Here is a 24576-nt window from a genome sequence, read left to right as displayed (position 1 = left end):
GAAGTTCAGCCTTATCTCAGAAAGGAGCCTACCAGTATCAATAGTAGGACAGCAGAGTGTTTCAGTGTGGTCTCACACCTCAAGGGTTGTTGGCTGGACTCCTGCCCCAACTCTCTATGGCAAGCAGGGTTGCCAACTTTGGTCAACTGGCTGGAGTGAGATTTTTAATTTGTGACAAGTCTCACATTAGTGCGTGAACATATGCACATGTATACTTCCATGTATGTAACAGTTTTCTTACCTTGTAGATAGTCTGTAGGGTTTGCAAACTACCCCAATGCTTTTAATGTGGCTAATGTTTGGTTTATAATGGAATAATATATAGATTTGGCATTAGATTCTTGCATGAGTGTAAGATTAAGGATGAATGCATCACTCCAGGTTCACTCAGAAAAAAATAATAATTTGTACCGTTGTTTGTCACTGGGGCTGCACCCGTAAAGGTCTGCCAATGGTACCCTTAGTTGTAGGTAAATGTACCTCCTAGTCTAATTTAAGGCACAGAAATGGACTGAGGAACATACTTAATGTACAAACATTAATGTACCCACAATGGTACAAAAATCTTTCTTGTAGTCCATTTCTGTATCTTAAAAGGTAGTTACCCTGGAGAGTACAGCCCCAGTGACAAGCAAAGATACAAATAGCCTATATTTTTCTGACAGCATAATCATATGCATGAGTAATGAACTTTACTACAATTTTCTTCCAGCAAACTGGCTAGTTTTTAATTAATTGAACAAATAAATTCATGAATCATGATAAATGGCAATGAATCATAATGGGGAAAAAAGATCTGGCTGCAGGGTGTTTCAATTGCAAGCGCCCAGTTACACACAAATTAGGCAAATACATAAAGACAGTCAGTGGAATTACTTAATCGATGGTAAAGGAAGATTTTTAATTAATGGGATAAATTAATTCACCGCGCTGGTTTCTAAATATAGCATTAATATATCTGCAACTATTAATCCAGTCTGATAGCGTTGAAACCTCTTTTTTATTTCAACGGCGGGGTCATGGTGAAGTGATATTATTTGTGCATGGCTTAAGCGTTGTCTGAAAACAAGTATCTTGAGAAGAAAATGGTCGCATTTGTTTTGGCTGAAAGACAGCATATGCAAGTCCGTTGCCTGAACCGTGCTGTTCCGCCCACTGTACTCCAGTATATTCAGAGGTTTCTTAAAACATCGCATGTATAAAAACGCATATCGTTTTCCCTCGGTCCATATGTTTTAGTTTAGAAAAAAACATGTTTCAGACGAACGCTTCGTTTGTGGAATTCTCCACTTTCACAGTTCGCATGTTTCCGAATAAAACCATTCCCGGTGTTTTGATCAGTATTGTTAACGGCCATATAATTAAATGCATGAATGCCCGACTCTGTGTTTGCTGCTGCGTGAGGGAAAGTGGTCGTTTCCAGTCGCCACCCCCCTTTTCTTTTTTTTTGTTTTTCGAAGTTCGTCAGTTTTCGCCAACTGTTTCCGACGGCCAATGGAAGTTCCCTTCGGATTTTAAATCGATCACTGAAATATTTTCCCAAGTATTGTTTCTGGATTATGCTAATACACCGAAAAGGTTTCACGTCCGTGGAATAATCAGCCGCATAATGTGTTTTTCTGTTATAAGGCGGGGTGTATAGTTGTGTATCTCGGGGTTGGGATTCGGGGTTAAATATTCAAAATGGCGGACGGAGGAACGACGAGTCAAGATGGGAGTTCGGGAGCAGGTAATATTACTGAACTTTACATATTCATATTCATATTCAAACACTCTCAACTTTTGTTTGGGTCAGGATTTATATAACACCAAGCTCTAAAACACTGCATCGCATTATAAACAACCCAAGGTGGGTGTTCAGGAGAAGATAATATTGGTGAACTTTACATATTCATCCGCTCCTACATCAGGACCAGGAATAAAATTCAACATTGTGTCATAACATCTTATTAACAATAATGGAGCAGACGAGCTCTTGTGCGTTGTTTCCCCCATGTGAGTCGAAATGGGGCGATCGTAAATTTAAAGTTAAGCATGTTGTGATTAACTCATAGCGTTAAACGTTTCCAGCGAGTCACGGCTTGAGCACATCTGACGGCTGTGATCTACATTTACTGTGGTCAGCTGTCGGAGTGTTTGCAGGTCGCTGATTAGCCATGTTTATGCTAACGCTAGGCTGTTTTGCGTTTGAATTGGCGAGTCGAGTTTGCATATTCACTCCCCGGCTGGCGGCGGCAACACCTCGCACTCCCGTCAGCCTAACAGCCACGGAGCCCCGCAGTCTATTCATCCACATGCAGAATAACCATAACCCCAATTATTCTCGTACAGAATAACCCTAAAACCAACTAACCGATATAAGTTTGCATATTCAATCCCCGACCGCCAGCAGCAGCACGCCGCCCTCCTGTTAGCCTGACAGATACGGAGCCCCGCCATCATGCATAAGACTAATTATTCACAAACTGAACTCTCATATATCTTTCGCCTCAGTAATGATTCCTGCACTAATACGGCCGTCAGTTTCAATGTTACTTCTCCCGTCGGCTGATTCCTGCCTGTCCGGCCGAGGCAGACCAGTGTCTGCTTTCAATATTTCGCTGCTAAACCGATACTCTTGCAACATTTTTATAGTTTTTTTCCCTTCTTTTTCAAACCTACAAAGGGATAAGCGGGTATGTATCTGCTTCTGTTCGCTCTTTTAACTCAACAACTTCACCACAACTGATGTATAACTGCAAATTAACTTAATAGTATTTTTTGTGTGTGTAAGCAAAATGCTTACTGCCTGAACTTGATGCGACACTGTCATTTACATTTAATTAGGCGTTTTAGTCCGAAGCGACTTTCGCGCATTTTAAGCCTATAGGCGGACTCCACATACGGACTAAAAGTAATTTTCATAACTTATTATGCAAACCAGTCCCCTAAACCGTGCTCATGTCACTTCGCAGTTTTATTCTTACCAGTTTGAGCTATTTTGTTCAGCAGATGCTAAGTATTCCCGTACCGTGGAGGGTCTGTTTGCCTGAGAAACGAGCTTGACACTTGTCAGAAGTATTTCTTAGTATTAGTTTGTTTGTTAGACATCTTTGCATGTTAGGAGTGAACAAGTCAGGCGGTAAGATTTTCGAAAATAAACACGCCCCACGTTTCTCAGTATCTACATGTTTAATAAATATGATTAAACCATTGCAAACTCCGTGTGCTGTCCTCTGTGCCGGGGTGTGTTCTGGAGTGGTGAATATATTAGTGTCTCATTACAATGTATCTGCTTGGGAGGTTTCTTTTATTTAAAATGGCTGAATAGATCCCCGCCTCTCATGTTTAGTAATACACGTCTTTTTAGACATACACTCGCTCTGTTTTGTATTTTTTATACGAGGCCATGTGCGTTTGTGGTTTCAGTGATTCCTTCTCCTTCGGCCTGCCGTTATCCAGGCGGCGCCGGCGGTCCACGCAAGGCCCAGGCTTTTCGCGAGAGCAGGCCTCTGGCTCTTTGTTTATTTCGTTTTTCTTGATGTCGTATTTCATCCGACGGTAATCTTAAGTATATGCTTGATTTCGCCGCTGGCATTTATTTTGTGCGTGTTTCTTTTTAGATCAATTTAAGGGCTGAGTTAATATTGACAGTTAACGAGGAAGTCAATGTAGTTCATTTGGTCGGTTATCTGCTGTCTTAAAGTTAGTAATACATTTAATAAAACAGCTTTTATCAAGTATGAAAATGTGTAAAATATCCAATTTTGTGTATATATAATTTGTAAAGGAAATTGTTACAATTAAAATTGTTGTTTTTCCATATCACATAAGAATGCTAATTCCTGAGTGATCAAACTGATTAGAATTGTACATGCATGCATAGTACAGCTGCCCATCTCAGACGTAATTGGGGCGGTGTGTGGCTCAGCATGTTAGGACTCTGCTTCTGATCAGAAATTAACAGTTTGGAATTCCAGCACTGACAGTCTAATAGCAGCAGTGGGCCCCTGAGCAAGGCCCTTGACCCTCAGTTGCTCCAGGGGCACAGGGCACTGTCTGAACCTGTGCTGTTGGCCAAGCTATGGGCAGCAAGATGGGATAGGGAAAGAGAAGAACTTCTGTACTTGTGCAAACGGCAAATATAGGATTTATTTTTATTTATTTACAGTTTGCAGTAAAGTGCTGCTGCTTGCTGAACAGTGTCTATTGATTGAGTTGATATAGGTACCGTCTCTCTCTCTCACACACACACACACACACACACACACACATATACATATATAATGTAAAGGATAATTTATCTATATATATAACCTTCGTAGGTGTTCTTGGTATTACACCTACAATGAACTTGTTTGAGTAAAATGGGGTTAACCACACATGATGTTCAAATAAGTGGTGGAAAATCTAAATGTTTCAAAAATGATGTTGTCTTTGGTGCTGGTGAGGTATATTGTGCTTTAGCTGTTTATTTTTAAGTTGAAGGAGTACCAGTTATAAGTTGTTGTGCATTTTTGTTCCATTGAGGACTGTGTGTGCATGTGTGTGTTTGTTCAGGTATATATGACATTGTAGGGGCCAAATGTCCCCACAGTGTGATAAAAAACTTGTTACATGGACCTTTTGGGGACATCTGTGAGTGCAGTCAAAAAGCTAAAATAGCCGTAAGACTTGCATTTTGTTTGGTTACTTATGGTTAAGGCTAGGGCTGGGTAGAGGTCAGACTTGTCATAGTTGGTATTAGGGTTATGCTCAGAGAAATAAATGGAGAATCAGAACCAGAAAGGGTATTTGTACGATAATGCTCTGACCCAGTTGAATGACAATAGATCTTGTGACCACAGCTATGCCATATCTAAGTTTGGGGGGGCTGGGGGTGGTGTTAGTGACACAGTTATTGCAGAAGTGTTAATATTTTTTGGCAATTCCTTTATTCAGTTGGTTTCTTTTTAGTAAAGACCTAGTGTAGTTTACTTCAGAGCTGTGAATCATCTACCATCATTTTCACATGCCCATCATGCTGTGTGAGGTAGACTTGATGAACCTCAGTTTCAGATTTTAAAACACCAAAGAAAAGTGCAATCTTGGTACTACTGTTTTACACATACTGATGAGGTCTAATTATAGATTGTTACAATAGTTTGACCAAGAATAGCATTTAACTCGGCTTGAATTTTGAAAAGTAATAAGCTATATGTCCTTCATATTGCCATACATTGTATTCAAATTTGAAATAATTTTAAGCATGGCAGAAATTTGTTCCTACAGTGTATTGCTCTAAATAGGTATTTGAGTTTATGCATGAATATGGATGAGGGCAGACGTAGTGGTCATGAATAATTCATTTATCACTCCACTGACTCCACAGCTTTCAGATGCTACAGCACAAATAAGCTGTGTGGGGCGTTCTGGCCAGTGGCCACTTGCTGTGAGGACATGGGCCTTATCTGCTTTCACATGTGAGCAAGTTACCCTCCAAGTTGTGCCACGTAATATGTGTGCAGGTGTTCGGTTTTGCCTTTTTAGGGGTATTGAGAGGTGTCTGTTCCCTGGTTCTGGAGAGCCAGTGTATATAGACTTATACCCTAATTCACATGCTGGTCGTTTACTCTGTTTTGACTGTGGAGACGGTGGCTCTTCATGGTGCTGGTCTTCTGTCAACATCCTTGAATTTTCTGCCTCTGGATCCCACTAGTAATAAAAGAGGGGTCAGTGTTAAATGTGACCACAAGATGGCTCTCATTAAAATGGAATATAAGAATATTCCTCATCTTCATCTGCATGGTTCTGGAATTAGCATTTTCTCTTATTAGTATCTGAGTCACTGTCTGCAAGTGCATCCTGAAGACATTAGTCTCACTGATTTCAGTAGCCTAGAGCTATGGGCTATGGACGTTTCATTTTCAATTGTTTGTTTAAAATTGTTAAACTCTGCATAGTGTATCATTGGATCTGAACAGCCACAGAATGTAAATTTTATATTTACGATCTCATTTTTCCTCAGCTAAAATGCTGTCGTCCCCCACTCCTACAGAAGCATGTAGTCGTAGCAACAGTAATGTTAAAAGAAACTGAAAGTTTGTTAGTCACCTCCTATATCATATTTGTCAGTTTGTACATTTGTATCCTCTTAAGATATCACTGGCCAGCAAACTGTATGTTTATCTGCTTGGGATGATGAAGACACAGCTGCCATGTTATCAGCCGCAGAGGTTTCTGGCTTTTATTTATTTTTTTATAACTGGAATGTTTTGACTATCAGAAATCATTGAACTCTGCTCCTCAAAGTTCTGTCAGACGACTTTAAGATGCCTGTCAAATTCTATGGGCTTTGAGATTTCTGTAGTGTAGGTAGCATTTTACTTTAAAAAAAAAAAAATGTACAACTTCCTTTCTGCATATGATTTTCATTTATTGACTTCAAAGCCTTATCTTCACTAAATGAACACTAAAGAGTTCCAGGTTATCTGAATATGCTAATACAGTTGAGCACGCATGCATATATTTGCATACGGATTGCGCTGCAGCTGTAAATGTAGCCTTCCATGTTAACTGTCTAGGATGCTGCATGTTGTGCTGCGTAGCTGTTTTGCCAGAAGTTGTGTTAATGCAGGATTTTGCATTTCATAAACAGGAACAAAAAGGTTACAAAATGCACCTAAGAACACATGTATATTGATTTGAACAGTAATTAATTTACTATTTTGACTCCTGTAGAATGTCAAAAGGATGTGGAACTTTAAGTGCAATTAATCAGCTTGTTAAATAGGTTTGCTGATTTTGTAATTGTGATTTCTGTTAATGCTAATTTATACATGAGAATAATATTAATTGGCACTATGTGTAAACAGCTACATTTTGAAGCATATAATGAAGTTAGAAAAATCAAATCAAGTAGCTGATTCAGTTGGAAAATACCATTGCTTTTAAAAGCGTAGCTGCTTAGCTGTGGATCACAGCCACAAAACGTTTCACCTTTGCTGCAGTTACTCAGTCCCCCTGGATCCACATCAATGTGAATGTATGATTTTACTTCTGTACTTGACTGTTTCCTTTTTATAATGTACACTGAAAACTGCTTTTCTGAATAAACATAACATTAGTGAGATTAGGCTTCTACAGACCTGGTCTGCTGCGATGCTATGGTTAGCCAATCACAGAAGGTGGTAGGTGCTGGTGTTTGAAACAGTGCTCTCTGTAACTTAAGGTGAAATCTACTCATTTAGACCATAATATAAATGGTGACCATGGGGGGGGGGGGGAACTACAGACTTATTACTGTTCAGTCTTGCATGGTGTGCAGATGGCAAATGCCTGTGTTCTGGCTGGACATGGATTGCTGTGCTATAGGGCTGGACAGGCCTTTGCTGGCCCATGGGTAGGCTGTCGATGTCAGTGTATAGGTGGGTTACGCTGCCACCCCCCGGTCACCCTGGCTACCGGTGCTGCGTGCCATCAGCATCTCTCTCGCCCGTTCACTCTCTCTGCTGTTATTTGGACTCACACCCACTTCCTCACCATGAGGCTGGGTTAGAATCAGTCTTGTTATCCAATTAATATGGTAATGAGCTGATAAATATTTATGACAGATTTAAATTATGCAGAAAGCTTTCTGTCCTTTATGCGAAATGAATCGCTCGCAAGACTTCAAAGCACTCGCACCACACTAACGAGCGCGGAAAATTTGCATAGGACTTTAATCAGCTGCATACTGATTATGCCTCATTACTGAAAGTGGCAGCTGCAGTCTTTGTCTGGCTTATTCCAGCGAAGAGGAACTTTTTTGCACTTGGGCTGCCATAACATCCGAGAGAAGCAGAGGAGGTGCTCGTGCATCCACAGAGCCAAAGGCTGTTTGAGACTCCCCTCTGCTGGGTCGCTCTATACTCCCCTTTAACGATACCCGCATCTTAGAGCTGGCTGGGAGCTGTCCTGTACTCCTCTATGCTTGTGACAGGTGAGAGTGGTTTGTGTGTCTGTCTGTCTGTCTGTCTGTCGGTGTGATTAATCTGTGCATTTCTGCACTACTGCTTGCCTGTCAGTAAATGCAGGTACTGAGCCCCAGTGCCTCTTGTGTACAGTGGTGGACTGGCATCTGTGGCATTCATCATGCTGAGATGACTGGTCTGGTGAATAACGTTGTCTTGTCTGTTTCAGAGTCAGGAATGAGCAGTCCGTCTGAATCAAGCAAAGGAGCCATGGGCAATGGCGAAGGAAGCCCGGGGCTACGGACAAACGGAGTGGACTTCGAGAGACGGAGTGTGCAGACAGACTCTGTCAGCAGTACCAACACACAGACCCTGCTGCAACAGGTAACAGACATGCCCTTCTTTTGTAGTGGACTCCTATCGACTAAATTTTATACGGTGCTAAACTGTAACTTAATCTCAGGATCCTTTAAAAAGATATACGTTGTCAAAACACGTTTCTTATCTAAAGAGGTGAACAAAACGTTACCCCAGTTTTAGTTTTGCGTTGCTGGAGTCACTGTGCTTGTAGGGCATTTTTGTGAAAAACTCTCACAGCTGTCTCGTGCTATAAACGCACAGATGTGCACGCCAGCGGCATGCACACTCCTATTGTTACGCTTACATCTTTCACAAAGAAGCTGTATTGCTGCTGCTGGCAGATTACCTGCACATTGTATAGCTCTATAGTGTGATGTGGGATTCTGATTCCTGTGGTGTTTCTGCTCGTCTGGGGAAGAGCTGTTGAATCAGCCCTCTATTTTAATTGTTGTTGTTCCTTGGGGAAGAAATGAATAAATATGCAAATATATGCAAAGTTCAGCAGCACAGCTTAAGTAGTTTTATATTACCATACTCTGCTGTGTTTCCCCTGAAGATCTTTAAGTAGATTTTAAATGTATTTTGATATTATGTGTAAAGCCCGAAACAGTGAAATTGCTTTCCAAACTATCTCTGATTTGTTAGACTTGGGCCTCTTGGTACAAGGAACTGATCCATTGAATCTTCTACTTTGCTGTTCTACTGAGACAACTTTATGGAGGTTCTCTGGGTGCCCCTAGCTGTATAGAGTGTTGTGGCGACTTTGCGTATTTTCCCTCTGTAGTCTCGTAGACCTTCCTTGGGTGTCCTGGATCCTGTCATGGAGCTTCTGTAGGTGTCTGCCTTTTTCCATCTTCTCCGTTTGTAGGGTGTTGTTTCTAGCCCTTTATGTAGGGATTTTTATTTAGGGTGTGGCCCTCCATGCTGTGAAGACTGTATGTCTCATACTGAAACTGATATGATTTTATCATCTTTTTAATCAAGTACTGTGTGAGTAATGATGCTGAGTTTTATGTTGTTCTTTTTATAGTAATTAGGTTTATTTGAATTAAAGTGTATTTTAAATGCCAGTAAGATATTTGATGTAACAATTACAAAAACTGGGGCTTTTATAACCTGAAGACTAAACTTTGCTGACCGTCTTAAGCTTCTGCTTAATCTGTACCATTTGGTTCTTTGTGTTGAGTGCTGCATCAGCAGGATTTTGTGGGTGTAAATGTAAGATCATACTCCTTTTTACACAGACTCTGCTCTGTTTTGGTTTTAGTCCAAGTCTGCAGATGCAGCAGAACCCCCGCCCACCATCCAGTTGGGGGCGCTGCCTCAGGCTCAGCTTATGTTAGCTGGGGGACAGATCACTGGAGTAAGTGGCACGTTGTGGTCTTGTTCAAGGCTCCCTGGTGTTTGTAAACGCCCCCAGCACGCTTTCTTTTGGCTTCTTTGTGGTTCCTGTTTTGTTCTCTTTGTGCAGTGCAAACATGATCGATGTTCTTTGCTCTGCTGTCACAGCACAGTCAGCATGGGTTTCAGCATGCATAGTACACCTTTCCTTAACAAGGCCTTAGCATGCTTCTCCGATTTCTTGCTTGTGTGCTGCCTTTATCTCTCTGGGCTTATGATTATGGGGACCAACTTAGTAGCAGGGTCACATCTGGAGAATGAGGTTTAGTCATTTTGGTGCATAGTATGTATGAATTGTTAAAACCTCCAGTTGGCTGACCCAGTAGAGGACTTCGGGTCCATAGAACAGATTCATAAGGATAGCCCCTATATGCAAATCATCAGTTTAACTGATAAACACTAAATGCAAGAAAGAATGCGAAGTGTGAAATAAATGATATGTAAAGTATATTTAAAAACCTGATTAAGGAATTATTATACATAATGAAGTTAATTGGTGGTTCTGCTCTCTTAGTTTTGGGTCTGCCTTAAATGTTGTGCAAGGCCAGAGGCTGGAGCTCCTGTGTAGGTAAACGTGTGAATAATGGCCTTTCTAAACAGATCATTAGTGATTTCCCAGAGGGCTCATTATCTCCCGGTGTGAGTACTTGCTTTAAATCGCCCTAATGAGTGGAGCAGAGTTGTGTGCCGAGTGGAGGTGCCATTGACCGGCAGAAAAGTGTGGGTCTGTACCCTGATTGAACGGGGAGAGATGGGGTGCTGTTAGCTACCCCACAGTGCTCTGCTCCGCGTAGTGGCCCCGGGGCCCGTCTCTCTGCTCCTCCTCATGGGATGCCGATGGCCAGTGTCTTTCCTTCATGGCACAGGATGCCGCCAGTGCCCGTCTCTCTTCTCCGCATTGTGCGATGCTGGCTATGCCCATGTCTCTGCTCCATGTGATGGGACGCCGCCACTGCCCATCTCCCTGCTCTGCGTCACGGCATGCCAGCTCTGCCCATCTTTATACTCCGCGTCACAGGACACCGCAGTCGCCCATCTCTTTGCACTCCTTTTTTTTTTCCTGACATACATTGTGTTGTTGCTTGTCTCAGGCACATGTTTTGCTCTGTGCTCATTCACAGAGCTCTGACCTTTGTTCCCTCTCTTGCCGCTGCAGTTGACGCTGACCCCAGCACAGCAGCAGCTCCTGATCCAGCAAGCACAAGCGCAGCTTCTGGCTGCAGCGGTGCAGCACTCGGCCAGCCAGCAGAGCAGCACCACAGGAGCTGCCATTTCTGCCTCTGCAGCCACGCCCATCACTCTCTCCCAGCCCATTCAGATCACACCAGTAAGTGGTGCTCCTGCTTAGTTCAGGGCCTGCAGAGTGTGTCAGTGCATCATATCTTCTGTACATTTAAAGAGCCTGCTTGCAGCTGTATTAGACTGTTTTTGGGTATGTCTCTTTCCCTGTGTTGTTCTTGATGCACTGCTCCCGTAATGACATGCATCCCTTTTGTTCTTTGCTTGGAGGATTTCCAGCAGCTACAGCAGCTGCAGCAGCAGAACTTAAATCTGCAGCAGTTCGTGCTGGTGCAGCCGGGCCACCCTATCGCCACGCAGCTGCAGCCGGCGCAGTTCATCATCTCGCAGACGGCTCAGGGGCAACAGAGTACGTGTGCCACCGTGACTGTGTCGGCTCTGCTTTGCTCACCTTCTCGCTTTGTGTATCACACCTCTTGTGTTCCTGTTTGCCCTACAGATATTCTGCAAGCCCAGAATCTGCTAACACAACTACCTCAAAGCCAAGGCAATCTGCTGCCGGCTCAGACAAGCATCGCCATCAGCACTCAGGTCTGAGGCTGCCTGTAGATATCGGAATATTCGTGGAACCAAGTGAAATGTTTCTGAATAGCAATATCGCTTCTCTTGCTTTGTTGTACAGCCAGCGACACCTACACGCACAATCGCAGCTGCACCTGTGCAGGCGATCAACCACGTAACACCAAAGCGCATAGACACGCCCACTTTAGAGGAGCCCAGCGACCTGGAGGAGCTTGAGCAGTTTGCCAAGACATTCAAGCAGAGGAGAATCAAGCTGGGATTCACTCAGGTTTGAGGGCACTCTTCTCTTTATTTGCAGACTTACTTTGGGATCAGGGTGGGGATTCTGCATCTCCATGCTGGCTCCCAGTAAAATATGATTAGTTTTAAGATTATTTTATTTACATACAAGGCCCTTACCCCTCTGGAGTTGGCGATCCCGCCGGCAGGATCTGACAGAAATTTCACCAAACCGTTTAAATAACTGAGTTTTTGTCATACACATTTAAAAAAACACCATCAGAAAACTTGGATGGTATATTTTTCATATATATATATATATATATAGGTAGAAACTAAATATTTTTTTACAGCTAGAAAGAACAAGAGTGACTGACTTAAGCGTCTGCGTCTCGAAGCAGCTCTGATCGCGCACCCACTTGCAAATCGCGCTATTCACATGATAATAACATGATAATCCGACAGTTAGTACTGGGTAAAGAAATATGTGGATATGCCCATTGTGACCGAAATAAACAAGAGCACATGTCTGGGTAGTGTTTACACTGATCGGCTACAATATAGCACACGGATACGTCTCTGCCGCTGAAGCTTTGCGCCAGTGTTGCCATTTTCAGCAGCGAAGCTCATACCTGTGTTCATAGCTCAGTGGGCTAAACCTGTGTGCCTATAATCACACGATTGCCGGTTCAAACCCAGCCTATTTAGAAAGTGAATAGCGATCTTCAGCTGAGAGCGGTCCTACACGCCCCCGATGCAGGTAAGACAAAGAAAGGTGACATGGTTTACTTTTTTGCCGATTTAACCTAATTTAAAAAACTTTCAAACTTCCGACAATGGAACTTTTGAAAAGAAGACAGATTATGGATTTAGTCAGTGTTTTTTTTCATGATTCTACATAATGATTTCAGCGAGATATAAACTGAAATACACGAGAATGATACGCGGTCAACGATGCCCTTGTCCCCAGAGCATTAATAATAGTGAATTATTTTATTTCCGTCAACTCTGCATAGGCACTGCATCATATTTATATGGTCGGTTTTTCATTTTTCATTCCCTCTACCAATAAACTGTGAAAAGGATTTTATTGTTGCTACTTGCGTTTCAAACTACCTTTGCAAAGTGATGGGTGTGGGGTGACATTCCAGACTGATGGGCCATTGACAGTATGCAAACTACTACAGGTGTAGGGACACCTGTCTCATCTATATTCATTGTGCAGGCCACTGACTTTGAGAAAAAGTATCACTCTAAAGTTCAAACACCCCAGTAATCAAACCACATAAAATTTCAGAATGTCTCTTTCACCTATGTGTAGCCAACCCCTGTGTCTATAAGCTTCAGAGCTCAAAAGTCTTGGCTAAAAATGTCTATAATGTGATTTTTTTACAATTTCTCAGCATGTCTGAAAATAGGTTTTTGAAAAGGATATGTTTAAAGTTGATTTTAACAAAAAATAGAATAACACTCTGTCAGCGGTCACTAACAGGCGGACCGCGGTCCAGGTCTGGACCCAGAAGCTGTCCCATACGGACCTGGACCGACAGCCAAAACATTTAGTTATTTAAAACCTGACGGGGCGCTTTTATTTTAACCGGCGCAGCGTTTGTAGTCTTTTCGGTAGTGGTTTAGCAGTAGAACCGCCGTTTCCCACGCCAATGAACGTCAAACGCCTTTGACCGCCAAGCAAGACGTATAGTTCGGCGTATGCAGCCCTTTGTCTGCGCTAATGTGCCTTGTGTTAATAGCAGCAGCGAAGCTAACACCAGCAAACAAAAAGCGTAATGTTCCTAACAGAGTGGCTGCGCTCTCCTGAAATCGTAAAGCTGAAAAGTTTTCAAATACAATATATATTATATAACACGTTGGATAAATAGACGTAGTTTATTGTTGATTGCATGTTCGTTGAAGTTTCTGCATTTTAACATATGTATAAAATAATGTTATCTGTTATATAAATAAACTCATGTGAAACAGAAAATGTACGTTTTCAGGGTTGCCAAACCTCAAGCATCTGGCATGACACGCTTTCAGACTCATGCTGGAAATCTTACGGCAAATCTATATTATTCCATTAAAAAACCTAAAATTAGCTACGTCAAAAGTGTATTTACACGGTTAAAAAGCAGACTATTTACAAGGTGAGAACTGTTACATGTGTGCAGACATCTCGAATTGAAAATCTCACTCCAGCCAACTGGCCGAAGTAATATGTCACGTGACAAAAAAATTACGTTTTTGAATTGTACTGAATTAATTTGATTTGACAGTCAGGTACTGATTACATACAATGTTGATGCAACTAATAGGCTACTTAAATATATATCACACTATTAAATAGTTAGACATTATGATCTTCCGGACCTTTGCTTCAAGAATTTTTCTCTAACTGGACCTCTTTAAATTTTAGTTGAATACCCCTGCTCTAAGTGGTCTCAGATTATTGGTGCCGAGTTTGTGCTGAATAAAAGCAAATGTAACACTTTGGGGTAAATGTTTTTTAGATAGGTGAAATATTTTAAAATGTCAAGGCATGTCAGACCACCCCGAAAGTGGCTGAGAGGCCTCAGGCTGCAGAGGGTTAACAATCAGGTGTCCACTTACGTCTGTGACCTTTTGAGCCAATACTCGGCAAACCAGACATTCAGGTCTTCCTGTTGTCCCCGGATCCAGGTGTAAGACTAAGGGTTACGGAGCTTTTGTGGTTGTGCCCCAAGGCTGAGGAACAGTCTGCCCATGGCCGTTAGACCAGCCAGCAATGTGGACACTCTAAAAGGATATCTGAAAACTTATTTGTCCAGAAGCCTTTTATTGATGTTTGAATATCTTTGTTTTATTTCCTGTAAAGCACTTTGTGCTATATAAATGAGCTACTTATTAACCCTCTGGGGACGATGCAGCATATTTTTCGCGTCTATTTCAGTTTATATCTCTCTTAAATCTTTAAGTAGAATCATGGAAAAAAAACACTGACTAAATCCGTAATCTGTCTTCTTTTCAAAACGTCCATTGTCAGAAGTATTAAAGTTTTTAAAATGAGGTTAAATCGGCAAAAAAGTAAATCATGTCACCTTAACTTTGTTTTACCTGCATCGGGGGTGTGTAGTACCGCCCTCACCTTGAAGATCGCTATTTGCATTCTAAATAACCGCATTACCGTGTATTCAAGTCGCATTCACACGGTAATTTGATGAACAACGCAATGGGAAAACGCGATCCAGATACAGCCCCATCAGCGCCATAAAAGGGGGGGATGTGGCCAGGTGTGAATGGCTCATGCATACACATGAGAGCTCCTACATATTCAATGGAAGGAGCCAGAAATAGTGACATGAGTTAGGCTTTTCTTATTTATCCAACTGAATGTTGCAACTGCACCATTTAGTCATCTTCATGTAGCCAAAACAATGGTGATCAGATATCTGGGATCAAAACAAACTGGCACCATTGCTTACTATGAACTTTCATAATGTTTCTGCAAGTGTTCGACTGCATTTTGCAATGTCTATACTTTGGCGTCAGATTACAAACTTAATATAAATCTGACATAATTTAAATGTATATTATAAATAAGATGAGTGTGATGCCAAAACAAATATATGATATAATTTATTTGCCATGAATTAAGTTTATGATATTGAATGAAAAGTGTCTTCCCTACTACTTACTTGCTCTTCTGTATAAGAAGGCAGGCTGGGTATTTTCCCCACTGATTTCTGGCTTGTCCTGAGAGCATGTACTCTTTTTCTCTTTCTCCAAAGGGGGATGTCGGCCTTGCCATGGGCAAGCTGTATGGGAATGACTTCAGTCAGACCACGATCTCCCGCTTCGAAGCCCTGAACCTGAGTTTCAAAAACATGTGCAAGCTGAAGCCGCTGCTGGAGAAGTGGCTTAACGATGCAGGTCTGTCACTCAGAGCTTGGGCTCTAAAGCTGTAAAACTGTCTGAACATACCATTCTTCATATAGTGTTTCCCAGTCCAGTCCTCGTGGGCCCAGAGATGGTCCACATTTTTGCTCCCTCCCAGGGAGCTGGAAGGGAGCAAAAACATGGATTGATTGTGGGTCGTCCAGGAGTGGATTGGGAAACACAGGCATAAAATATCGAGGATAGACAGCCCATATGTCATGGGCCTGGATCATTGAGGATGTGTGCATGTTCTTTCCTTGTCGTCGTCTTGCTGAGTGTTTACGCACATTCTTCACAGGTGCTAACCATTCCTCCTCCATCTGCCGTCTTTGCAGAGAACCTCAACTCAGACCCCTCCCTGTCCAGCCCCAGTGCCCTTGGCTCACCGAGTCTGGGCATGGAGGGTACCAACCGGCGCCGCAAGAAGCGGACCAGCATTGAGACCAACATTCGAGTGGCCTTAGAAAAGAGTTTTCAGGAGGTAAACGAACCTTCACACCTCACCTGGTGCTCGGGGACTTCTGTGAAATGTCATAATGAAGCTTCCTGGACCGTGTGTGGATAATGGTCCGCTCTGCTCGCCTTGGCCTTGCCTGACTCCCGTAATCTGGGCGTCATGACGCCTTTTACGCCTCATGCTGACATGGCAATTGGTGTCTTTGCCCCTTTTAAGCAGAACCAAAAACCTACCTCTGAGGAGATCACCATGATCGCCGATCAACTGAATATGGAGAAGGAGGTTATCCGCGTTTGGTTCTGCAACCGCCGGCAGAAGGAGAAGAGGATCAACCCACCAAGCAATGCCAGCACTGGAAACACAGCAGTTAAAGCAGTGTTTGCTCCTTCCAACCCTGTGGTACGCTCCACTCCTCGTACAATGGCACATGTAGGGGTCTCCTTCAGCAGCGTTTTCAGTTCAGTCTCCCTGTTCTGGTGATGTTTCTCATCTTGGGGAGACTGGATTCCTAGAGCTGCTTGTGTGTGTGAGCCTCCTGAAGCTTGAAACCGCTCTGGTTTGTATGTGTATGTACGTGCATGCGTGCACGGCCCTCTGACGCTTGGAGCTGCTCACTTCTGAAGCTCTGCTCTCCCCAGGTGTCGAGCACGGCCAGCCTAGTGACCAGCGCAGCCCCCGTCTCGCTGGCTGGAAACCTGCCCCCAGCACTGACCAGCACAGCCGCCTCCAGCCTCGCCTTCACAGGTGTGAGTGATGCGGGAATGCTGGGAGATACTGGTGGTCATACCTGCCATCCCAGCTGGCCAATCTGTGTGAGTCCCCTGGAAACACCCTGTTAAAGGTTTCCCTTTATTCCAGGCCCGACCCTCGGGGCAGCGACTACAAACACCGCGTCTGTCATATCAACGGTTACTATGTCGACATGCACAGCGACACCCTCGTTCGGGGAGGGAGGCCGGCCCCAGAAGACGGCGGTGGTGACTCAGGTGCCGGCAGCTTCCAGCTCGACCTCGCAGGTGATGATGGCGACGCCCGGGCTGCCGGCCGCCCTGCAAAGTGCCGCCATGGCTGCCGCGGCTGCGGGCCTGGGCCCGGGGCTCGTGGCGTCCCCGCAGTTCACGCCAGGGTAAGGCACGCACCAACACCGTGCTCTGGCACGCTGACACTTTCACGCAAGCCTGCTGGCGGTGGGGATTTGCATAGCTATCCCCCTTGAGTAAAGCTGTACTTTTCTCGCTCTAGATATCAAAATACTCTGTCCAAGCGTGTAAGGGCAGCTTCCGTCCTGAATCATTTGCATCTGTTTTTACTACCAGTATTCTGCTGTGTTTATTGCTAGAAGAATGTCTGTAATGAAAATATACCTCGTGCACCTTTTTCAACACAACCACATTTTTTCATAGTTTTTTTTTGGTCACATATCACTTCCTAATATAATGCAGTTCCATACATCTGCTTTATATGTTGTTGCGATTCAGCATTAATTTTTGTTCTCCGTACATGCCACTTAATTTCTGTAAAGAGGGCAGTTCAGGCTTTAAGATAAAGTTAAATATTTAATTAAACTAAAATTGTGTGTGCGTATTTGTTAAAGATGGAGCATAAGAATCAGTTGTTCTTCAGTAACTTCAGTAAAAACCAAATTATCAAATAATTTGGAGGAACACAAACATTGATGGCAATATAGTATTGATTGCAATATAAGTATAGAAATACAAGTACTTGCTTGGAGCAGGTTGGTAAAAGAAATAATACAGCAATACTTAATGTCCACTTAATGCTATTTGGTTAATGTATTGCAGTTTTAATTTTTCAAATGCTCAGGCTCACTGTAATGGTTATCTTAAAGGTATACTTTTTTTGGATGGTAAAATTGAAAGTGTTAACCTTGAGTATTTAACGGAAGCTCTCTCTTTTCTGTAACTAGCTATTAAACTATCCAGCTGATCCCATGTCACCCTTTCTTTGTTTTACCTGCATCGGGGGTGTGTAGTACCTCCCTCACCTTGAAGATCGCTATTCGCATTCTAAATAACCGCATTACCGTGTATTCAAGTCGCATTCACATGGTAATTTGATGAACAACGCAATGGGAAAACGCGATCCAGATACACCCCCATCAGCACCATAAAAGGGGGGGGGGGAGGATGTGGCCAGGTGTGAATGGCTCATGCATACACATGAGAGCTCCTACATATTCAATGGAAGGAGGCCAGAAATAGTGACATGAGTTAGGCTTTTCTTATTTATTCAACTTAATGTTGCAACTGCACCATTTAGTCATCTAATTATTAATTATTTGCCATTGATTAAGTTTATGATATTTAATGAAATATGTCACCATGGCCCAGTCAGTGAAAGGGTCTTCCCTACCCCAAGACCCCAGAGTGTTAACTAGTGGACAATTTTCAGTTAATCTCTTATCAGAGGACAAATGTGAGAAACAGCAAAAATGTAGCCCTTAAATATATTTTTATGTGCTGTTACTCTTAATTGAGCCATTGCCAGTCAGTGAGGTATAAATCATACAAGCACTTCTGCTCATTACCCTCTGATTGACTGACTTGTATTTGCTTATTTGCCACAGGGGGGCGTTGCTGAGCCTGGCTCCTGGAGGCCTGGGAAGCGCTCTGAGTCCGGCCTTGATGAGTAACAGCACCCTTGCCACCATTCAAGGTTTGTGTTGTTCTGATATTACTCTTCTTGCTTGGTGCCTGTGCCCTCCATTCCAACCAAGAGAGTGTGGTGGCTCCGTACTGACGGGGACGCGCCCGTGACTCTGGCTCTGTACTGACGGGGACGCGCCCGTGACTCTGGCTCTGTACTGACGGGGACAGGCCCGTGACTCTGGCTCTGTACTGACGGGGACGCGCCCGTGACTCTGGCCTCCGTACTGACGGGGACGCGCCCGTGACTCTGGCTCCGTACTGACGGGGACGCGCCCGTGACTCTGGCTCCGTACTGACGGGGACGCGCCCGTGACTCTGGCTCCGTACTGACGGGGACGCGCCCGTGACTCTGGCCTCCGTACTGACGGGGACGCGCCCGTGACTCTGGCCTCCGTACTGACGGGGACGCGCCCGTGACTCTGGGCTCCGTACTGACGGGGACGCGCCCGTGACTCTGGCTCCGTACTGACGGGGACACCATCCTGATTTTGGTTTCATACTATTAGAGACACTGTGGTGACTCTTACTTTCTCTTCCTCAGCCCTGGCATCCAGTGGGACTCTGCCGATATCCGTCGATGGAAATGGGAACCTGTTGTTTGCGAATGCTAGTGCCGGAACCACCAACCTGGTACCTGCTCCACTTTTCCTGAACCCACAGAACTTGTCCCTGCTGACTAGCAACCCAATCAGCTTAGTGTCTGCGAGCGGGGCTGTGGGGGGAGCTGGAAGCGGGGCCCTCAACCTGCAGGTCGCCTCTGTTCCCCATGGCGATTCCCACCACGGCACGGTGACCTCCACCAAGGCCCAGTAAAGACCGTACTGACTGATCTGCTGCCACCAAGAGCGAAGCCTGTGCTGGACGTCCCTCCTGCTGTTTTTCCGTGAGCTTCAGGCCTAAAGACACATCCTGGGTCTTCATGCTTGATTGTGTGGTTCTTGGCATGTAGGAACTTCTTGGGTCTTTTTTGCAAAGACTGCTACTGAAAGAAACGTAGGCAATTCTAATCTAAGAAGATCAACTGCATTGACATATTTACAGAAGTAATTATTATTGTACTGATTATCTGTCTCACATATGGAGGGTGGGTGAAACTTTTATATAGAAGCTTTTCAGTGTTCACTGCTGTGCGTGCTGAAGAGGCTATGAGTGTGTGTGTGTGTGTGTGTGTGTGTGTGTGTTGACTTTCTTAGTGAATTTTTTTAGCTTTATATTGTCCTTAACTGAAACCTTAAACACGGTTAGAAGGCTTTAAGCTTACAGGGAGCTGTGTTCTTGCTTGGGCTCGTTTTACTGTAAGGAATCGTGCTATTCAACATGTGTCTCTCTAAAACACTGGTACTGCAGGAGTTTGCATGAATTAATAGGGTGGTGAGGACAATAGACAACACTGATTTTTGTACTCTAATTGTGAGAGCTTTACAGGAAGCTGACGTGCTGTGGTTTTGACTGTCGTAACTGGCACAGGGAGCGCTGGTGGCGGCGCTCTCCATCCTCATGCCTTAAGGTCCTTTGTGCGGCCTCTCAGCGCAGGTGTCGCTCCTGGCCTTTTGGGTCTGGCCCGACGCTTCGGGGCCGTTCTGTGCCCAGAACCCGAGGACCATGTTGGCACCAGCTGCTCTGTGGCTCATTGATCTCTCTACTCTTTAACCAGCTTCTATTCAGATACCAAAAATATCACGTGTCTGTATGTTTCTGTAGATTAGCATAAAAGTGTCTATTAGGAGAATCCCTACTTGGGTCATGACTGATAATGCAATACTGTCATGACACTTTCCAAAGACTGATGGGCGAAATACTTTAGTTTCCATGTGAGGAGGTGTGTGTGTGTGTGTGTGTGTGTGTGTGTGTGTGTGTGTGTGTGTGTGTGTGTGTGTGTGTGTGACAGAGAGAGAGAGCGAGAGAGAGAGAATTAGTGCATTAAAGCAAACCGTAGGGAGGAGATGCTTAATGAGCTTGGATTACTGGTCAGGCACATTTTTATGCTTGATTTTTAAAGAAATGTTTGAAACCTTAACGTCCACTCCATGTGATAATAAAACTGCATGTGTGTATTGACTTTTTTTTTTCTTTCTAGAACCACAGTCTGTCGTGTGCTCTGTATCAGTCTGTTCTACATTGGACTGACTCTAACTTTGTGAACCATGGTCAGGCTTTTGTGGAGCTGTTTTTTTTCCCTTCCCTTACAAACTTTAGCCACCAAACGAAAGCTTGAACCAAAGTTGTTCCCTTTTGCTGCTGCTGCTTTGTCTGGTCTGTCTGTCTGTCTGTCTGTCTGTCTCTGTCTGTCTGTCTAAGGATGTTACTGTGTGACCATGATTAAGACTTCACCACTGTATAAACATCTGACTACTTATCTTTCATTTAAACGTTTTTTTCAAGAAATTGGTGTTGGTAACTAGTATCTAGCTCTAAACCAATTTGCGTCGCACCACCAGGTGGAGTGTCTCTATGGGCCAGTACCCCCCCCGCCCCCCTCCCATGTTGTGTCTCCTATCACTACTACTGCATTAGTGTGGTTTTCTCAGTAGATTCAGACTGAGTAATGATGTAGAGGTCTTGCTTATCACAGGACAGGTTGTGTATGTATTAGAGATGCACCGATTGTAACGGCCAGCTATCAGTATCGGCCAATACAGCAACAATTAGCCATCAGTGAATCATTGTAAATGAGCCGATATTTCCCACTTATAATTCCCCATATTGTTTTGCATGCCTGCGTACTAAACGGTAAGAAAAATGTCTGCTGTGTGGAATTTTATTGTTCACAAAGTCATTAGACCTTAGAAATGTATTTTGCAAACATTGCTCTGCTAAACTTTCACGAGGAGGATCCATTAATAACCATTTCAATGCAGTAAATTTGATTGCTCTTCTTAAGGTGGGACAGTGAAGAGTAACAAATCCGCTCCTATAAAGAAGGCTGCTGTACAGCCAAATAACGTTATTCCATCAGTAGTGCGAGCATTTAATGGCAAAAATAATCCGTGCAGACAGTGTGAAGTCAAAAGATAATAGGAAAATTATGGAATTAATCACACTTGATTGGTCAGCCCTTCTGTTTATAAATGTTATAAATATGTAAGATGTATACAGTTAGAAAATATAGTGCTCTGGGACTATTGTATGCCAGAGTTGGTGGGAAAATACTTATTCATGCTTTTGGAATGTAACTTATTTATTTTTTTAATTTATTTGGGTGGAATGTCCTTTAAACTTATTTAAGCAGAACCTCCCAAACAATCGGTATCGGTAATGTCAGTTTTCTAAATAACTGGCTATTGGTATCAGCCAGAAATGTCCTTATCGGTGCATCGCTAGTATGTATCTGAGATAGCTAGTGGTTTACTGGAAAAATACAGCAAATTCCAGCGGCCAGTAAATTAGAAAAAAAGTATTGGTAATTCCCTGTATTTAAATTAAGGTTTTCACTTATTAAATATGGTGATTTGTAAATAATGATGTGTTAGTGTTTGTCACAGTTCCAGCTGCCTTGCCGTGACGCTTTGCGGGGACATGGCCTGGTTCATGGAGCCTTCAGTTGATGGCTGAGTTCCTGACCTCCTGTAGGCTGGTAATTAACAAGGAAACAGACTCTAAAGCCACTGGTCTTAACATGTGAAGATACTCTTCCTTTTTTTTCTTCTTTTGATAGAAATGAATAACAATCAGTTTTTCTAGCCTTTGAAATTTCTTTGTATTATTTCCTTGGCTTTGACCCCTAACCCTTCAGAATTGCCATTTAATGATTCCATCACCATATATGCTTGTAAGGGGTACATTTCTTGGTGTGGATGCTTATGATCTTTGATCTTTGGCTGATCGTCAATATGGTGTAACTGGATGATAGGTGGGATTAGGGTTGCAAAGAGGCAGAATATTTAGGGAAGCTTTCCATGGGAAGTTAAGATGGGGAATTTTGGAAATCTAGAGCCCCATGGGACTCTGCACAAGCTGTCAGATGTGGCAAAGAAAGCAAACTATATAATATGTCTTATAAGCAGTGCGTTTTAATGCGTATGCTTGTTTTGGGATGTTTCTGCATATACAATTACAAGCGCTTGGTCACAGAGTGATAGCATTATTATTGCCATCAAGATGATTTTTTTTCCCCCAACTACAACTACGTTTATGTTTCCTGTTATAGGCTAATCTGCAGTTTTGAAATTTTCCAGTTTATTCCTAGTAATTCCAATATATTCCCATTAATTCACATAGAATGTTTCTCAGAATTTTGCCTGCAAGAAAGGTTAGGGATAAATGGAAGTTAATCATGGTGGAAGGGGAAGCATGAGGCCGTGAAGATCTTCATAAAGCTGGCTGAGTGTGTCTGAGGTGTCCTTTCAAATGTACTACAAGTTCTGGGCTGGGGATGCGTGTGGAGTGCCACCTCGTCGGTGCCTGTGTGGGGAGGCCCCTTCATAAATGACCGCTGACTGAGGTGTGAATGTCGAATGTCGGCAGCACTCCGTTCACTATACCCTTTCACCATTACATCCCCTTGTGCTGCCTTTTTCTGTTAGGTAGCTATAGCACTGTCGTGGACTTGTTCATTTCTACTAATGTATGACAATCCTTCTGATGTGGCGTCTTCATTTCTTGCTGAATGTATACGTAAGGGTGTGTGTGTGTGTCCATCCTCAAGCTTCAGAGAAAACCAAAGACGTCAGCGTGTCCCCGGTCCTGGCCTTCCTGTGACAGATACCAAAACGTCACCTTGCTGTCTGCTTGGGGTTGTGTGTGGTTGTGTTCTGGAATACACAGTTTGTCCGTCACCGCTCCCTGTCCCTCACTTTTGCTCCCAGAGTGTGCTTCGTTTTGGCCGTATAGCTATGCATCGTGCTCCAGGGCTGGACTCGGTCTGTCTCGGCACAGCTGTAAAGAGACCTCTGTCACTTTCCTGTTTGTGTGTTGCCTTTCTGGGGAGCTAAACGTGGGTGGGAGGGTCCTACACACTTTGTGCCGGAGCAAAAACCCAAATGAAACGAGTGGACCGGCCGCCCTGCCTGCCGCACATACCAAAGATGGCCCAGCCCGCTGAGTTCACTCTGGGGAGGGCAGCCTATTCCAAAGTTTTAGTCTTTATTTTGGAACATTTCTAGGACACTTGAGGAGGGGTGGGACAATTTAAAACCCCCTTGTTGATTTTGGTGTAAAGCGCTTTCCTGTCATAGCATGCAGTTTAAATACAAAGTTGTCGTACTCTTGTTGGGGGAAGACTGGCCTTTTGTACTGGATATATATCGGCTAAGTTTCAAGTTCCATTTTCCTGGGAGTCATCATTTTAAAATGTAAACACAAGCTGTACATATTTCTTAAGTTGTTACTTTTAGATGATCATTCTGACAGTTAATTGTGTGAGGCTGTTCTACCTTTACTATATTTTGACTTAAGCTTTTGCCATTTTTTCTTTCTGCTCATACCTGCTGTGTAGCTTACACTGTTGTCATGGTGACCCTTGAGTGACAGGTGTAAGAGTTACACCATAAAAGGGGAGGGGGCAGGATATATTTGTCCCTTTCATCACACTGCTGTTGCTCATGTTGGTTGCTATGGGGACAAATGCCTTTGGCCTCCAATTATAAAGCAACTCAGACATAAATGGTTAAAATCTGGGCAGGACTATTAGAAATATGAATTTGGGTATATACATTGATGTTTGTCTGCTGTATTTTGTTTTTATATATGAATTCTTACTGTAACTGTACAGTATACTTACTGTAAACGTTAAACCATTTTCCAGTCTTTGTAAAGGTGTCTCCTTGATAGTGAAATTCTTTTATAATTAAAATCTAATTAAAATTCTTTGATACACATACATGTCTCC

General features: G+C 43.3%; 1 protein-coding gene across 7 annotated transcripts; it reads left to right on the top strand.

The window, feature by feature from the left end:
* Positions 1-1354: 1354 nt before the first annotated feature.
* On the top strand, positions 1355-24565 carry LOC111845445 (POU domain, class 2, transcription factor 1-like). Of its 7 annotated transcripts, XM_072700814.1 has the most exons (15): positions 2350-2675; positions 8140-8294; positions 9055-9101; positions 9538-9633; positions 10828-10998; positions 11181-11319; positions 11410-11501; positions 11593-11760; positions 15476-15617; positions 15959-16104; positions 16297-16479; positions 16719-16824; positions 16939-17206; positions 18668-18756; positions 19291-24565. In XM_072700814.1, the coding sequence occupies exons 4-15, from the start codon at positions 9607-9609 to the stop codon at positions 19560-19562; spliced, it is 1803 nt and encodes a 600-aa protein (XP_072556915.1). In that variant the 5' UTR covers positions 2350-2675; positions 8140-8294; positions 9055-9101; positions 9538-9606; the 3' UTR covers positions 19563-24565. The 7 variants fall into 7 exon arrangements, with proteins under 7 accessions (XP_023670635.2, XP_023670634.2, XP_023670639.2 ...); XM_023814867.2 differs by lacking the exons at positions 2350-2675; positions 9055-9101 and adding an exon at positions 1355-1729 and having other exon boundaries at positions 16300-16479; XM_023814866.2 differs by lacking the exons at positions 2350-2675; positions 9055-9101 and adding an exon at positions 1423-1729.
* Positions 24566-24576: the final 11 nt, after the last annotated feature.

The sequence above is a fragment of the Paramormyrops kingsleyae genome, chromosome 16 (assembly GCF_048594095.1).
Source record: "Paramormyrops kingsleyae isolate MSU_618 chromosome 16, PKINGS_0.4, whole genome shotgun sequence".
In the NCBI taxonomy this organism is placed as follows: domain Eukaryota; kingdom Metazoa; phylum Chordata; class Actinopteri; order Osteoglossiformes; family Mormyridae; genus Paramormyrops; species Paramormyrops kingsleyae.
This window is presented reverse-complemented; position numbering and strand designations above follow the sequence as displayed.